Source organism: Megachile rotundata, chromosome 10 (genome assembly GCF_050947335.1).
Source record: "Megachile rotundata isolate GNS110a chromosome 10, iyMegRotu1, whole genome shotgun sequence".
Lineage (NCBI taxonomy): Eukaryota > Metazoa > Arthropoda > Insecta > Hymenoptera > Megachilidae > Megachile > Megachile rotundata.
In genome coordinates this window covers 13,913,348-13,930,757 of record NC_134992.1, presented here as the reverse complement: position 1 = coordinate 13,930,757, position 17,410 = coordinate 13,913,348, and the positions used below count along the sequence as shown (strand labels likewise).

The following is a 17,410-nucleotide window of genomic DNA, read 5'->3' as shown; positions in this document are numbered from 1 at the left end:
ATAATCAAATAGAAAAATAGTGTTTTCCATGCTGACATAAATGCACTGTTTTCTTTTTAAATTATGCTTGATGCATTATTCTAATATTTTTGTTACAATTAGTATTTATATATGGAAAAATATAACTGACTTTTATTTTATATAGTAAATTTTCAAACAATATGCATTTATTAATAATTCAGTAGCTTATTTAAGAATTAAAAACAAAGACTAAATGCGTACTTAATTGTTATTTAATTATTATGTCTTGTTTATTTGTATGATCACAAATATAACTTTAAAATTATACAAGTGGGTGAAAAAGATCTTTATGGAGATCTTATGAAAAGAATCAGGAGATTCTTTTCAACCCATGTTTTTATATAATAAAGTACTTTACAATTTAAGTAAAAGATGAAACCCTTTTTAATAATTAATAAAATAATAGAGATTTATTAACAGTTTTCGATAACAAAATATAAACAAACTACAAAATCATAATTTCAAAGTTAAACTAAAATGTATGACTACTTATAGCTACTATTATACAGGAAAAATAAATTGTTAAATAACATTAATAACATTAAAAGTACTAAAAAATATTTAACATTTTATTAAACTTTTCTAAAACTAGAGAAATGCAAAGATATACACTACATTTAAGATACAAATATGATTTGATGTGTTTTATACAACCAACAAATATTTATTTCTATAAACTAATGAATACATTTTTAAATAAACAAATATAATTAAATTATTTAAACTAATGAATAAAGACATGAAAAAAAGTAAAAAAAGTTATGAGTCGAGTCATATTGACCAGGCTGTCGATACGGTCCCACTCCCGGGCGCGATCCCACTACTGCCCGCCACGGAGACTTTTGGCTGCTGGGTTTCCCCTCTGGCCCGGTTCGCCTCTCCTTAGCCAACCTGGCCATCCCGGATTCCTCCAGGATGTCCATATTGATGGCGAGCTTAGTGCGGACGCCCAGTCAACGTGAGTCCCGCACCAACAGGTACCCCCGACCTCAGACCCTCCATCATAACCAGCCTCCGAGTAGCCGGATTACAGGAGCCGCCACACTCCCAGCTGACAACACCTTCTACTATTCGGGTATTTTAGTTAAACCTTTCATGTACCTTTTTACGTAATAGCACGGTCCAAAGGAGTCCTGATATTAATAAAAATTTGTAAATGTAATTCATAAAATTTAATTTTCTACTTACAAAGTTATACTGATATAATAACGCAATAACTGATAACGAAACATTCTTGGGCATCACAGTTAAATGATTAAATGAGTGGTAAAGTTGATCTAAATTCAGCTAACGAAAGAAGTGTAGTTCTAATAAAGAATTTATTGTAAAGTAATAAATTTAGTAAACTAATAATGCTATGGAAGTCGAATCTTTCTAAGTTTTTAAATTTTGTGTTATTACGCACTTCGAAAATATATACAGTTTTCGCCATCTTGCGGTAAAGTAATAGACTGTAATCAAAATACAAAGCTGTACCACAGTAGATATGGTAGTTTCTATTCTGAAGAAACATTTTCATCCTGTCCATCTACAAAAATTTAATTGTCATATGTTCTAAGTATATTGTCAGCTTGACGATTAGTAATAGCACTCAATGATTTTACTTTATAGTACTTATGTTACATTTCTCAGAAATAATCGTAGTTGAAAATTCGTGTTCATGGTGGTTGTCATACTAGTTACACTGAAATTTAAATGACAATCAGTTTGATCAAATCGTGATATTAATACGTATCGGATCTTTCGTAAACAAGGAAGGTTGAATTTGTTATTTAAGAGGTTTATTTTTTTTAAATTTTACCACAACGGGGGCCGAACAGTCAATAATGTCCGTCTCTCAGATGGAAAGTATCCTTTTTCTAAATATTTTTCATGTTTTACTTATGTAATTTGAAGTGCAACGGTGATTATTTTTAATTGACAGTCATTAATTTTTGAAATTCAAAGTATAATTTTCAGTGTCAAAAAGTAATAATTATTTGTTCATTTTTAATTTTTTTTAATTTTCAACTTAATTACTTTCACTTTATTCATAAATGACAACTCTTGTTTTGATAGAATTGCTAATTGTTTTTTTCAAATTGGAATAAGTAATATTTTATAAGGTTAAAAAGTTCTTAAGGGAATTTTACTTATACTTTTTAACAAAAAGGATTAGAATATTTTCCTGAACTAGTTTTCAGAAAACTTGTTTAATCTTAAGTTTGCCGTGAAAGAGTTGGAAAGAAATTCAAAAAAATGTGAGAAGGAGGAGAAAGTCGAGAAAGCCAAAATAAAGAAGGCAATACAAAAAGGTAATATGGAAGGTGCTCGTATCCATGCTGAAAATGCAATTCGTCAAAAAAATCAAGCATTGAATTATTTGCGCATGAGTGCAAGGGTCGATGCTGTAGCTAGTAGAGTACAGACTGCTTTAACTACACGTAAAGTTACTCAATCAATGGCTGGAGTAGTTAAAGCTATGGACGCAGCAATGAAATCTATGAATTTAGAAAAGATTTCAGGTAATTGAATACAAGTCAATATTTTTTATATATTTAATTCAGACATAAAAATATTAGGTACAAGGGTAATAATATTGAAATTAATATATTATAACTTTAATCCTAGGTTTAATGGATAAATTCGAAAGTCAGTTTGAGGACTTAGATGTACAGAGTTCATACATGGAAAATGCTATGTCTCAAACTACAACTACAAATGTTCCACAAAATGATGTTGACAATTTATTACAGCAAGTAGCAGATGAAGCTGGGTAAGTATTTGTGTTAGAACTATTTTGTAATAATTAAATCACCTTAATATTAAAGATAAGATTAATAATAAGTTTTATATATAATTGTTTACAGTCTAGAATTGAATATGGAATTACCATCTGGTCAATTAAGTACTATAGGGTCTTCTACTGTTAGTCAAGAACAGGATGAGCTTACACAACGATTAGCAAGACTTCGTGAATAGTAATATATACATTATTATTACATCATAGGTACATAATAAATGGAAAATTTAATTGATGCTTACGTACTATAACCAGCATTAACTTGTTAAAAACAAAAAACAAAGAAACATTTTTTAAAACGCACTTTATGATCTTAAAAATAGATATATTTTTTATTTACATTTTTCATACAAAACTATCTGAATAGGACAGTGAACAATAAATCAAGTCTACTACAATAGTTGTTCTATTTAAGTAGTTTAATATGAACTAATATTTTATTAAGTTAATTACATATTAACAATTATACAAATAAATATATCTGTATATGTTATTTAATAAATGTACGTATTCGTTATTGAAAAATTACACTCATAAAAATAAGTAGAATTAAGAAATGTGACATGTAGAAAAAGTGAATTAATGAATATCTGCTTGTATTTTAAATAAGATTTAAAGCTATATGTACATTTATTGTAACATATATAAATAATGAATGTGTTAAGACATTCAAATTATATTTAAATGAGATATAATTTTAATGTATCTACTGATTATTACTTAATTTAAAAAGTTTCCAATTTTTTGTGTAATAAAAGAGTATTACCGAAACATTATTATATAAAATAAGTAATAGTTTTTGCAATATATTCGATAAAGAATAAATTATTGAAACATAAAAATATAATTTAATATACAAATCGATTTATCAAAATACAAGAACTTTATTCATTTTATACAGATATTCTATAATTTGTAGTAAGATGCTTGTATTATACATATATCACATGTTAAATACACAATGCTATAGCAAGTTCACCGTGTTTTATAAAAATAAATTTATATAATAAATATTTTAATAAGTGGTATTCTTACTTAACTAATGATAATAAAAAATATTTGATAACTGCACATCTATGATGCAGCAGTATTTTCATCAGTTCCTGAACTGTAACAAGGATATTTTTCTATCCAAATTGTACAAAAACATTCAGCTTGTTTCAAAATGACGACTTTTTCCTTATGAAATTCTAGAAATTTAAAATAAATAACGTTTATTAAGATTTATCTGTGTAAATGTGCTAAATCTGTGGTAATAAATTTTAATTTACCTAAACAAAGAGAAAATGCACGTGCAGCGTCTTTTTTACTATAGCTTTCTGGTGAAATTATATCTTCAAATTTAATCATTCCTTTCTCATGCCATTGTACTTCCATTAATGCTAACAGTTCATGTTTAGTTAAACGTGTTTCAGAACTATAATAAAAAAGTATGAAATTAAAAAGGTATTCTGAGTAATTAGTTTTAACTTGTACAAAGAATAGCTGACCTAACAGAAGTAGATTCTGACTTTCTACCATTCAACTTCTCTAGTTTGACAGATGATTCTCTAAGAAATAAAAATAAACATTATATAATAATATTCTCAATATTTACAATGACGTATTGGTGCAAATATTTCATACCTAATTTTGTGTTCAATATCAGTGATATCAGGAAGTTCAACTATAGGTTCTTGACCTTCCTTTATTTCTGTTATATGATTCTCATCGGATAATTTTGGCTGAAAACCGTTTATCGGCGGTATTTTCTCTAGTGTCTTAGACTGATCAGTTGTATCAGTTGTAGTTATTGCAAGTTTGCTAGATATTTCAGCTGTTTGATCTCGTATTTTACTTGATATATCCGCACGTATAGTTTCTCCATCTACAAAATTGGCATTATAAAGTTGCTTTGCATTTCCGGAAATCAATTATTTTTCTAAATAATTTTACGCTTACGTATTGTATCTTCAATTTCAAAGTCAAGTATTTCATATTCGTTTTGCGCGACAAAGGGTCCAATAAGATGTTGTTCAAACAGTTTGATCAACGATCTTCCTCGCGATTTATTAAAAATCATCACCGAAGGTTGCATTATATATTCCATTACTGATGGTAAAGTAGTTGCAAATCGAGGATGTTTCTGAAAAATAAATTTAATTTTTATTAATACCGTTTTACTTTATTGAATTTACTTTAATGGTTTGAAACAAGTAAATGTCAACTAACTATAGTATGAGCTGAAATATTCCGAATCCAACTTTGCATTACAGTATCGCTCAATTTAGTCTCTTTATCGCTAAACTTTCGTTTCTTCTTGGTCTTTGTTAAGCCAACTATCGCTTCAAGCTCAAGATTTTGTTGAGCTTGCTCTTGCTGTTCTGGAATCGGTACTGGTTCAGGTAAGAGTTCAAGTATCGGTTCAGGTACTGGCTCAGGTATCGGTCCAGGTACTGTTTCCGGTAATGGCGCAAGTACCGGAGGTGTCTTTTCTTCAGGACTTATCTGCAAAAAAAATCACATAATATTATCACTCTTTTCTTTAGTTACACTTTATGTCCCAAGTTTTCTAATTTTAATTTCTACTTTAAATTATATCGAATACACAAAGTTTTTTCTTTCGTACTTTACGCCTTTTTGTTGCAACTTCGTCAGAATATTTCAGACTTCTCTTTTTGGAAATTGGAGGAGTAAGTTTTTTCAGCTGACCGCCTAAAATATAATAATAACAATGTATTAACAAATTCTGTTAGTACTGTACTGATTTTTAAATACCTTCAACAGCAATTAAAGATTCTCGTTGATCTCTTCTCGCGGACGCTAAACGTTTTTCCTCCTCAGTTTCAATGACGTCTATTTGAAATTGGTCAATATCAACCAAAGGTACTTGCATTTTTGATTCTTCAATCGCTTCTTCCGAGTTATCCCAACGAAATTTTCGTATATCATTTCTAAATAAGTAATGTTAAAAAAGATCAGTAAATAACATCAAATCTATGTGTAATGTACATGAATTTGGATCGAACGCGTAGAGTTTGAGACTGTAGTTAGGATAGTTTAGGATCAAGAAACTTGTGGAAGCATGGGAAACTAACAAGGATTGGTCTTCTCCTCCAAGGAATATAAATTTCTCCATTTCTTGGCTGGTCAGCACTCCAAAATTCATTTCATCTTGCATCTACATTCAAACAACTTTACTAAGTATTGAAACATTTTAATTTTCAAACGAAATTTTTTTAACGTTTAACTGGTACAACTATTATTACATGAAAATATTATTCATTATTTTATAATAAAATTTTAATTATGTCTTTTAAACCTCTAACTATAGTTGTCAATAAAGAATTTTAGAATATGTTATTTAAAACAATTATAATCAATTTTCATGAAGGTGTTTTGTAGGAATGTTATTTTTCTTTTCTGCAATCATTTTTTCCTTACCAAGTGTTCTATAACGGAAGTGTAAGGTTCTTCCGTGATAAGATGTAAATTGGATGCAGTTTCTAAATTTCGAAATACTTCATTTATAGGGGGTACATCCGGTAGTTCAAAAATTCCGGCAGTATTGAGACCCAATTCCGATTTACTAAAAGACAATTATTAAGAATATAAATACATTCCATTTTTATAAGAATTTGTACCAAATACATCTTAAGAATATTTTAAACATATTTTCTAATTAATTAAAAACGTTGTTACCCTTGAAAAATTACCTGTGAATTGTAAGCAGTTTCCTGTACATACAAAATAGGTAATCTAAAATAAAAATGAATTAATAATTAATTAAAATTTGTAATAATAATTTATTATTAATAAAAATTTAAAAAATACCTTGAAAAATTTTAGTCTGATAAAAAAGTATTTTTGTAACTCCATACATTAACTGCGACGAAAGATATAGACTGAATCTGCCATAGCTTCTTCTGTCGCGTATTTCGACCGTTACCAAAATCTCTTCGCTAAAAATCAAAAAATAAGTTCTTGATTTTATATAAATAATTGCTAAAACATTATAAATAGTAATTACATGTATTTTAATTGTTGAAACATTACACTTATTTTAACGCAACTTAGAATTTTTAACAATGAAAGTTTTACCATAACAATGAAACAAGAAAGCAATGAATAAAAAAAAGCAAAACTCGCATCTTACCAAATACGATACACATCAATCTTCGAAATGAGATTGGGTTTGCAAAATTTTTTAAACATTTTCTCGCTGACAGTTGCAGCCAGCCAGCATCGTGCCAATTTTCCCTTTCGCCGAAGGGAAAGCAATTCAGTTGAATAAAACATTCAGAGCAATTAAATAAACAATATATAAGTAAAATGTGAGTTCTGCCGTTTTTGTTTCTAACGGTTCGTTACGAATAAGTTCGATTACAGCATCGATTAATCGATTTTTATTGAAACGCGCTCCATCTACAAGATTTAAATTTAAGTATGACTCTCGTTGAAACTACGCAATGCGCATTCGCAATGCGCAGTACATTTATTGCGCTTGCGTGAATTAGCAAGAACACCTACATATGCATATGACTTACATATAGGCTCCATAATACAGCGTACCTTTTCTAACATTATATCGCTTTGTCAACTCTATTCTTATGTGTAAGAAGTTCTATACACACTTGAATACAACGGTTGATTAAGAAAAGTCATGCTACGCTCAACTTATCGCTGACTACTTTCACGTTATCTGTCAATAATACCAACAAAATATAATATTTTATGATAATTGAATGTACAGAAACAGTTATTCTTTGTATTGTTTAATAATTTTACTAGTGATATATTATTTTTACATTTGTTATTGTACAATTTTTTAATACCTAACACGAGTCAGTTGTAAATAAATCATCGTACTTGGATAATATAGTATGTATAGCAAAATTGAGTCATAGCTGATCAAGCTGAGCTGTCACATTTTGTGACTTCGAATAACCCTTGTTATTCTCCCACGTAAGGGCATGTGAGATCATATCAATTTTCTCTAATTGTGACAAGAACGATAAACGAAAATGTTTTCGAGTGGACCAAATTACACAAAACTAAAGACGCATTTGCGTCTTGCGATAAATCGATTGAAATTGCTTGAGAAAAAGAAAACTGAACTTGCACAGAAAGCACGAAAAGAAATAGCCGATTACATAGCCGCAGGAAAAACTGAAAGAGCAAAAATACGAGTTGAACATATTATTAGGGAAGATTACATGGTCGAAGCTATGGAATTGCTCGAGATGTATTGTGATCTTTTATTAGCACGTTTTGGACTTATTCAACAAATGAAGTAAGAACTTTAAGATTACTTTGATTTTACTTTCTGCGCTTTACTTAAATATCTTTCTTATGGTTATCGTTGTAGAAACTTGGATGAAGGATTAGCAGAGGCTATTTCTACAATAATTTGGGCTGCTCCCAGAATTCAGACTGATGTTCAAGAAATTAAAGTAATCGCTGATATTTTAACATCTAAGTATGGCAAGCCGTACACAGATGCTTGCAGAGAAGAAGCAGTGCAAACTATTTCTGAGAAGTTAAAGCACAAAATGAGTGTACAGTCACCATCTAAGCTTCTTGTAGAAAAGTATCTTATAGAGATTGCAAAAAATTATAATGTTGAATATGAACCAGATCCACAGGTGAAAACAATGAATTACAACTAATAATAATAAATGACATTATATAATATTTCTTTATTTTTAATTACTGATATTACAGGTAATGTCAGAAGGTCAGGATGCTCTTCTGATTGATGTTGGAGGTAGTGGTGAAACTAGAAATAATTTAGATACAGCTTCTGGTGGTGGTATACCACAACCACTTGGATTTATTGGTTTTCCTCAACCTCCACTGTTACCAAATCCAACAGCAAACTTAATTGTAATTGCCATACATCTACATGTACTTTACTTAAATTTTTTATACTACAGTGTGGTAAATATCATTCTTATTTTTACTTGTCTCTTTAGAATTCAGAGAAAGGACCTATTGGATTTATACCTCCATCGGTGCCCTTAGAAAATAAAGACCAAAATGTTCCTTACAACCCAAATAATGTTTCTTATAATATTCCTTTGGATAACTCAAATAGCAATAAACCTGTAAGTATTATAATATTTAAATTATTTCCACCATTTATATCATAGTATAAATCTTGCAAACAGTTTAATTGTGTGATTAATTAATTTTTGTGTGTGCAGGAAAATGATTTGCCACCACCATATGGATCGTTTCCTCCTGATTTAAATAAACAGGTAATAGAGCAATAAAAATGATAGATGACAATTAATCATAACATGTATTTTTAGTTATATTTATTTTATATAACATATTTATGATATTCTGTTGCAGTCTGATCAAAAACCAAAACCACAACCACGATCAAAAATGCCGATGAATGATTTTCAGCTTCCAGATCTACCAGCTGTACCATCTGAGAATGATTTACCTTCAAATAATCCATCAAGTAGCGAAGATATTGATTTCGACGATTTAATGAAACGCTTTGAAGATTTAAAGAAAAGAAAATAGTTTATATTTATAAAATATATTAGATATAATATATATCTCGAAAAACAGAAAATGTAGGTAGTAAAAAGGAAAAATAATATGATTTTATTACTGAAAAGATATGTTATATTACAGTATTGACAATATATTTTAGCAATATCAATTTAAAAACAATAATTTAAACAATCGAAATTTTGCAATGCTGTAAAGAATTATACGAACATTACACAACCAAGAAAGTGCAATTTTACATATAAAAGCTATTGTATGCTTAAGTAAATGCACTCAGACAATTATTTATACCTTCTATTGCTTATTGCACATATATCTTTAATATAATATTTTTACCTTCTTATATAGTTGAAAAAATTAGAATGAATGCACTTTTTTAATTTTCCCAATCTTCACATCGCTAAAAAACAAATCATTTGCTTATTTTGATTGTGATATACTGCTTATTTTCATATTATAGTATTTACGTTAAAACAAAAAATAAAAAGTTGATTACAACGAAAATAAAGTTATTATTAATTTTGTAAATATTAAAAAATATTAACTTGTTGTCCTTTTTCAGCCAAACACGTTAAAAGATTCTGTGAAAATTCGCACTTTTCTCTCTTGTTTGACTCAAGGTAATGGAAGCATTCTATTATTGATTCTTCAACAAAATCTTTCAATTCTGGATCTTGAATATTTTGGGTCATTAATGGTATTACCAAATCCCTTTCTGGAAATCCTTTTTGATCCACCTATTTTTTTCATAAATTAGAAACAAGAAAATTAGGTACTGTAGATTTTTAAATTAAATAAATGCATGAAACATTACTTACAACATTCAGTTCATTAAAGAAACACTGCACAACACACTGAAAAATGTTACAATTATTCATTTTTTATACTCTAATATAATGTGCAAAGAAACAAAAATTTTCAAAAGATATAAAACATAAAATTGAAATAGTTGATAATTCTTACAGCCTGTTCTCGGTCGGTATTATTGTTAGACTTCATATTTCCATTATTCATTTCTCGATTATGAAAATTACTTCTATTATTTTGTACATTTCGTGAATTCCATGAATCCTGATCATTTGATCTACGAATATGCCTTATATTATGAAAATGTTTGATATTCCTGTTAATTGAACGGTCAGATGTATTTATATTGCTGTTCCTATTGGAGTTCCTGTAGCAATGAAAAATATGATTACTATTTATTAATAACAACAATAAATGTCAAGAAACAAATGTCTTTATGGAAAAATTAAAAAAATTTGTATGTCTCTTTTTATATTTTTTTTGACCTTGCAACCTCATCCAAGGCCATATAACGAGACTCCACTCTACGTCATTATCAACCGTCTATTTAAATCGCACCTATATCTCTGAGTGTTTGTAGATTGATTATAAGATTGATCGCCTTTTTTATCAAAAAAATTTTTTTCATAAATATTCTCATCAGAATTTGAATCGCTTTCTGAACTGTTGTTCTCTGTAGAAGTAGAATCTTCCGAGTTATCTGCGTTTGAATCAGCATATCGTTTCCTGCAGGTCGTCAACACTTTTTGGAATTGCACGTCGACTTCTTGATTTCCGGAACGACATTTTAAGGACTAAAAGATCATATGTTATTATCCGAAAATAGTGTTTTAACTAATTTTTAATGCAAAAAATTATATTAAATGAATGTCTTAAAAATATTTTGTAAACAACTTACTGTTCCCTCGTGAAAAAAAAATAAAATAATCCAAGTTAAAATAAGCGGTTCGAAATGTTTCATGGTGTCTACGTTTCGTAAAGTTAACGTACGATTGATAAAAACATGTTCTCGTTTGGTCGAATATATAAGGGAAATTAACAGGAAAACGTGCTGACATTAATTGCATATCATTCTATCTTTGAAAAGAATTCAAAATCAGTGAACGTTTCGATGACACGGTGTATCCTGAATTATACGTTTCCGGTTGCACACGAATTACATAAACTGGAACGAACAAGCGTTACGATTTTTATTGTATTTGTTGCGGATCGGTTATAGGTAAAAAGCCTACCCCCGTTATCTTGATATGACATATATATGTATGTTTGGCTTTTGTCATACTTCGACAAAATGTATACGGATAAACCATTGATGATCAACTTTGAATTAGATTTTAACTAAACAAATTATTTAAAATGATTTACCTATTGTATTTCAACATCTCGAAAATTCGATAGTATCGATGGTATGATTGACGTATTACGGAGGGGATAAAAGGGAGAGGAAATATGAAAGTTGGTCGCATGATACAATGAAATTTGTCAATCTATTTTCTTATTCAATTTGTTTCGAACGCCAATAATGCATATCAAATTTCTCGTAAGTGTTTGCTTTTACATAAATATAAATTGAATAACTTGTTTGTTAAATTTCAATTACTCAAATCGACTAAAAAGTAACAAAAAAATCGTTCAAACTACTGTAGTGCCAAACAGTTTTTAAACATGCATACTTTCTTCGTGAATTTTCAATTTAATACTATTTTAAATATTTCATTTAAAGTGGTATAAAATTCATGTCTTGTACTGAAGGAACATCGCTTGCAATTTTGCTATATCGAATTTATATAATTTTTAAAATTTCTAAATTAAAAATTTTCAAAATATTTTTAAATATGACTGTTAATTTAAATTCTTCATAGTTATGGTATTAACACCATTCGTATTATAAGTCGTAGAAATGGAAAAGTGACAGAACATTATATTACGAAAAAACCGTGAAAGCGAAACAAATCACTGGTGAACTCATGACTTGTAACGTTAGCTTGTTTTATTGAAACGACCACTTTACCGAAATATTAAAACCTACAAACTAATGGAAGATATTTATACTAATTAGAATGTTTCCCCGAAAGAATAATTTTAATCAATATTTCAAATGCATAGATTAATGATTTTCTTTTATTTCTAGTTTTTTACTAATGTAATCATCGTATTCGCGAACAATGTCTCGTGGGCAAATCAACAACGCCATAGATTTTACGATCAACAGTTATCATCACGTGGTAAAAATGATTCGAAGCTTATAACGAGAGAAAGCAATAAAGAATTACAACTACAGGAGTTGAAAAAGGATAAACCAATAATTAAACAACGTGTGGACGAGAAAGAAGAAACCGAAACTCCTTGGAGCTTATCGAAAGAAAACGATAGATTGCAATTTCACATACAGGGTCACGAAGGACCACAAACTTACATTTTTGGATTCGATACTGGTTACGGGTAAATCACACTATTTATCCACAATGAAATAGTGACATCAGCATTCAATGAGCCCAAAACATCATTAATTTTTGTAGTTCCATCAGAATATATTATGTATAAATTGGTGAAATGAACTATTATAAATAAATAATACATAATTATTTTTTAACGAACTTCCTAATTTCTATTTATAAAAGTTAAATTTATTTATTACAAACTTTCAATTCGAATTTTGTGTACATATGCATGTGTAACATTGTGAACTTATCTTTATTCGTTTCAGAAAGAATAGACAGTATAGACTGGAAGAAAGACATCGGGATGGCACGATAAAAGGACAATACGGTTATTACGATGCGAAGGGAAAATTAAGAACAGTTCGATATATTGCAAAACCGTTTGAAGGTTATACAGAAATACACCATGAAAGTAACATGGACAAGTTAATAAGTTAAATGGAAAATTGAACTTATAAATTAAATTAACCTTTAGCGTACGAGTAGAGAAATCTCAATCTCCGAAAATTTGTTCTGAACGTTAATACAAAATCATAGCTGTCTATAATATTAAAATACCAGAAGATACATCTTAAAAACTATTTGAATAAATTTATAATGGGTAACTTTAATGACCCCACTCCGTTAGTTACGTTTCAAAACATATTTTGTACTGCAAAGGTTAAACATAGGTATAATACTCTTGACATAATTTTTAAAATTTTCTAATCACAGGCTCTAGAAATTATAACATTTAACGAAAAAAAAAATAGTATTAAAACATTCAATTAACAATAACAACACCTAGATAAAAAAAATACAAAATAAAGTTAAACTTCGATACAAATTAAATGTCCAGGTAGTAACAAAATTGTAGAGAAGCGTACATATCTGTTATAGTACATACATACATCATACCCATAAAATACACCCACTTCCAAAAGTACTCAAATGAAAAATATTAAATTAAAATGCCCATTTACAAAACTATTTATAACAATCTTTAATTAATTTGTGCACTGCTGAAGAATTATTTATATAAAATATACATTGTTTTAAATTAAATAAATAATTTAAAAATATTGTTCTAAGATTTTCATTTCATTTGACATACTTTTTGTTCGTATTCCTTTAAAATTTCTAACTTTTTTAGAACTGCTATTTTTACATTTCAGAAATGTAAACTTGCTTTAATGCCTTTTTTCTTTTGGTTTATTAAATGGAACTTATAATTATATATCCTCCCTAAATATAAAACTTAAATAAGTTATTATAAATTTTTTAGAATTTTCAAAAAATGAAAATAAGTAATTTAATATAATCCCACCCATTATAACAAAAAGCTACGATTTTTTAAAATACTCAAGTAGCCAAAACAAAAATATTCCTTTTCCCAATTGACGTATAAATATAAATATAATATAAATTATAATTATAACATACTGATAACGTACATTAATCTGTTTGTAATATTAATATTAAAGATATAATCAACGGTATAAAACTAAAATACTTTTCAAATCATTGTAAATACGTTCTATATACTGATTGTAAGGAAAATCACGCGGAGAAGATAATTAGTTAACATTTGTTTGATAATACCGTCTAAAGTTATACCGATCTGTTCCTAACATATTTTCTTTATTGTTTCTTCATCCTTACTTATTTCGATTTTTTATCGCCGGTTCCATAAGACGAACTCTTACTTATTTCAGATATTCCTATTATTTTTTTCATTGATATATAAACTGAAAAAAAAACAGCTATTAAATTTAAAGCAATATCAATGATATTTATAAAACGTTATTATATTATTTAAATACTTACACACAAAAATAATACCCACACCAATGGAGAAATAAATAGTTGATCCAGATAAGAAAAGATTAATCAAATAATAAATCATTGGTATTAAAATTACCACTGCCCAAAAAATCGTATTGGTTAAGGAATAATACCTTCTTGTTAGCCTAAATTCATCTGTTCTAGGTACACCACTGGTTGCAAACAAATCACCTGTTTGAAAGAAACTTTCTGCCATACGGTCCTAACAAGACAATAATAGTTAAAAAAATATTTTTAAACCTGAATACTTTTTCTAACAGTGTCTTTTAAACTATTGTTTAGAATGAATTTCTTTAAAACATACTTTTCTTTCAAAAAGTTTATATAACCATTCTCCTGCACCTTTATCATCTTCTGGTATTTCTTTCAATGGAATCCTCCGCATATACACATGTACCTCAACTTGTTTTCCCAATAACAAGTTTGTAATTGTTGGTTTCACCTGATCATTTGGTGTAAAATATGCTTCTATATCGTAAATTGCAATGTTCTTATCCCGCATGTTTGATATACTAGCCAGAAAACCTTTTATACGTGGAGTTAAATGGTACTTTAATACTGGAAGACCCTGTTCTTGGGCAAATTTTTGACTGGCTTCTAATTTTTTTTCCGTGAACCGTGTTCCCTCAGGATACAAAAGTAACTGTGGAGGTGATTTTAAATAAAATAATAATTTACAAATAATTTGAAGAAAGAATTCAGAAAAATATTAAAATTAAATTGTACTACATAAATACCAAATAATAAAAAATATAAATTAATGGTAAACATTTTTATTACCCATATATTGTCTGGATATTCACAAAGTTCTTTAATTTGAGTACCAATTATTTCTTTATCCTTAGTCCAATTCCTCTCTAAGAATATAAATTCAGCAAATTTCCATGTCCAACCTATTATTGGAACATATTGTAATGACTTCTTTGAATATGCTTTACAATTCTGAAATATAAAACATTTTACAATAACAGATCTTACATAATGTAACTTAAATATTTATGTGTTTACATAGCATAACCTACAAAACATACATATAACTTACCCCAAGTGAACTAATACGTTCACAAAAAATCCAACCCATGAGCCAATCTATTTCATAGCGATGATTCATTACCAAATATGCATGTTCTTTTCCAAAATATTTTTCAAACTCTTTTTTATCTATGTGCATTATTGGATCTGTTCCAGACCACCATTCTGCCACAAATACTAATTCTGCAAAAAATATGATTCAAAAAATTAAAAATTAATCACATATTTACATTTCTTTATAATTCAATATTAAACAAATCAGATATAAAAAGTAATATTGAAAGTCTAATTTCAAAGAAATGATACTCAGCAATTTGAAACAATGTATAAGATTACATAAAAGATTTGTTACTTAATATACAAAGTGTTGTAGCGACTTACGGCTAAAAAGAGAATAACAGAGATAATAGTTAATTTTCCGATAAAAATATCTGGAAAAAGGCCTAAGACCAAAGTACAAAAGACATTGGAAGAAACTGATTATCAAACCCGATGTAAAAAATGTTATAGCGAACATCAGATGAATCACTGTAGACTGCTTTAATGTTGACACTAGCTCCATTCTTTTAAACTTTTTGTATGTGCGTTTAATAACAAAAAAGTATACATATATATCCTTTGGAAACGTTGAATTTTGTTATACCTGAAATAAATAAATCTAAAATAAGATACAAACTCATAATTAAATTTATACATTTTTTTAAATGTTTCAGTTTTTTTATTTACTTTCTATCCGCATTACAAAGAATAATTAAATAATGTATTTATAATAACAATATTTGTTAACTAAACCACTGACTTTATTAACATTAATTCTTCCATTATTATAAATGAAATATAAATGAAAGTTTTTTGGGGATCATCATTGAACCTTTAAAAAAAAGAAACAATCCATAAACAGTTTATTTTATTATTTATTTTATTTATGTTTAATTCCATTTCTATATAAGTTCTAAAACATTAATAAAGCAGAAAAAATAAATGACTAATAATAACTAATATCTAAGTAATTATAATTTTAAAAGACAATTATTGTAAATTCTTGAAACAAGAAGTTACAGATTTTATAAATTTTATAAATCAAAAATACCTTATTAACAATGCGATACATATCAAAAAATTATCTAATCTTCCTCTGATAATAGAGTTGGGTAATTTATGTAATCTGTTAATTGTAAATTTAAATAATTAAATATTTAAATACAATAACTGTAATGAAATAACATGAATTTAATTCTGTAATATTGCTAGTATTGCTTCTAATTTAATTATTTTAAATAATCTCTATACAATATTTTGTCTACTTTATTGAGAATATTTATTCTTAAACAAAAAACATTGTGAAAATATTTGTTTTTAAAAATAAACTAAATTTTATAAACAAAGCATGCAAACAAACCACACATCATTTTACTAAAATGTTAATTGTTGCATATTAAATGTAACGAATGAAAAACTAAAGAATTGAAAAACGAATGTAACAAACATTAACGCTTAACTGGAAAAATAAAATAAAAAATATAAGAAATGTTATCATTCTCATAAAACTAAATTAAAAGTGTTTATCAACTATTTTAATTTAACTTACTTGGCTTAAATCATTTTTAGAATTCTAGAACAACAACTAATTCTTATGATCTGAATATGTCGAGATGGTAACAAGAAAAAGTAATGATGTCAAAAAAATAATTTGGATCTTCAGTTTGAATAGAGTAAATGGTTGATTACAGTCAGCAATTTTGTTGCACCAGATTCTATACTGGTATTGAATTTCAAATAAGTAATTATGTAAAAATATATGTATCAATGACTGGACATAATTTTTATGAAAACAGTATTAAAATGTGCATTATAATGTTTCGTACAAACTGGGTGAGCATTTGAGAGAAGCATAGCTTGACAACCTAGAGAAATTTCTATCTACGACAGTAATGTCTCCCTATATAATCTGTTTCTTCCTTCTTGGGTATATACACGGTGAAAAAAATAAACAAGC

General features: G+C 27.9%; 6 protein-coding genes across 8 annotated transcripts; 3 read left to right on the top strand and 3 right to left on the bottom strand.

Annotated features, from left to right (window-relative positions):
- The first annotated feature begins 1,498 nt into the window (after nt 1-1,498).
- Chmp1 (charged multivesicular body protein 1) lies at nt 1,499-3,996 on the top strand. Its single transcript, XM_003705222.3, has 4 exons — nt 1,499-1,869; nt 2,205-2,525; nt 2,632-2,776; nt 2,871-3,996. The coding sequence occupies exons 1-4, from the start codon at nt 1,848-1,850 to the stop codon at nt 2,980-2,982; spliced, it is 600 nt and encodes a 199-aa protein (XP_003705270.1). The 5' UTR covers nt 1,499-1,847; the 3' UTR covers nt 2,983-3,996.
- On the bottom strand, nt 3,668-7,223 carry LOC100875607 (uncharacterized). Its single transcript, XM_076535973.1, has 13 exons — nt 6,939-7,223; nt 6,617-6,744; nt 6,499-6,541; nt 6,227-6,371; nt 5,881-5,963; nt 5,561-5,736; nt 5,412-5,497; nt 5,015-5,290; nt 4,745-4,928; nt 4,430-4,670; nt 4,294-4,353; nt 4,075-4,220; nt 3,668-3,993 (listed from the first exon to the last, which is right to left on the bottom strand). Exons 1-13 carry the CDS (start codon nt 7,079-7,081, stop codon nt 3,878-3,880), a joined length of 1,827 nt encoding a protein of 608 aa, XP_076392088.1. The 5' UTR covers nt 7,082-7,223; the 3' UTR covers nt 3,668-3,877.
- Nucleotides 7,224-7,806: 583 nt separating this feature from the next.
- On the top strand, nt 7,807-10,581 carry Ist1 (increased sodium tolerance 1-like protein). The gene is made up of 6 exons (XM_003705223.3): nt 7,807-8,075; nt 8,151-8,427; nt 8,507-8,668; nt 8,758-8,889; nt 8,989-9,042; nt 9,140-10,581. The coding sequence occupies exons 1-6, from the start codon at nt 7,807-7,809 to the stop codon at nt 9,317-9,319; spliced, it is 1,074 nt and encodes a 357-aa protein (XP_003705271.1). The 3' UTR covers nt 9,320-10,581.
- On the bottom strand, nt 9,381-11,145 carry Obp59a (Odorant-binding protein 59a). The gene is made up of 6 exons (XM_003705175.3): nt 11,016-11,145; nt 10,676-10,911; nt 10,274-10,484; nt 10,129-10,164; nt 9,856-10,047; nt 9,381-9,710 (listed from the first exon to the last, which is right to left on the bottom strand). Exons 1-6 carry the CDS (start codon nt 11,076-11,078, stop codon nt 9,687-9,689), a joined length of 762 nt encoding a protein of 253 aa, XP_003705223.3. The 5' UTR covers nt 11,079-11,145; the 3' UTR covers nt 9,381-9,686.
- A 384-nt stretch (nt 11,146-11,529) lies between these two features.
- Nucleotides 11,530-14,285, top strand: LOC100875945 (uncharacterized). Its single transcript, XM_012289735.2, has 3 exons — nt 11,530-11,657; nt 12,249-12,559; nt 12,825-14,285. The coding sequence occupies exons 1-3, from the start codon at nt 11,640-11,642 to the stop codon at nt 12,994-12,996; spliced, it is 501 nt and encodes a 166-aa protein (XP_012145125.1). The 5' UTR covers nt 11,530-11,639; the 3' UTR covers nt 12,997-14,285.
- Nucleotides 12,700-17,321, bottom strand: LOC100876057 (1-acyl-sn-glycerol-3-phosphate acyltransferase gamma). Of its 3 annotated transcripts, XM_012289729.2 has the most exons (8): nt 17,003-17,321; nt 16,141-16,285; nt 15,796-16,057; nt 15,425-15,597; nt 15,163-15,324; nt 14,687-15,025; nt 14,365-14,584; nt 12,700-14,285 (listed from the first exon to the last, which is right to left on the bottom strand). In XM_012289729.2, the coding sequence occupies exons 3-8, from the start codon at nt 15,974-15,976 to the stop codon at nt 14,200-14,202; spliced, it is 1,161 nt and encodes a 386-aa protein (XP_012145119.2). In that variant the 5' UTR covers nt 15,977-16,057; nt 16,141-16,285; nt 17,003-17,321; the 3' UTR covers nt 12,700-14,199. The 3 variants fall into 3 exon arrangements, with proteins under 3 accessions (XP_012145119.2, XP_012145117.2, XP_003705225.2); XM_012289727.2 differs by lacking the exon at nt 16,141-16,285; XM_003705177.3 differs by lacking the exons at nt 16,141-16,285; nt 17,003-17,321 and adding an exon at nt 16,505-16,522.
- Nucleotides 17,322-17,410: the final 89 nt, after the last annotated feature.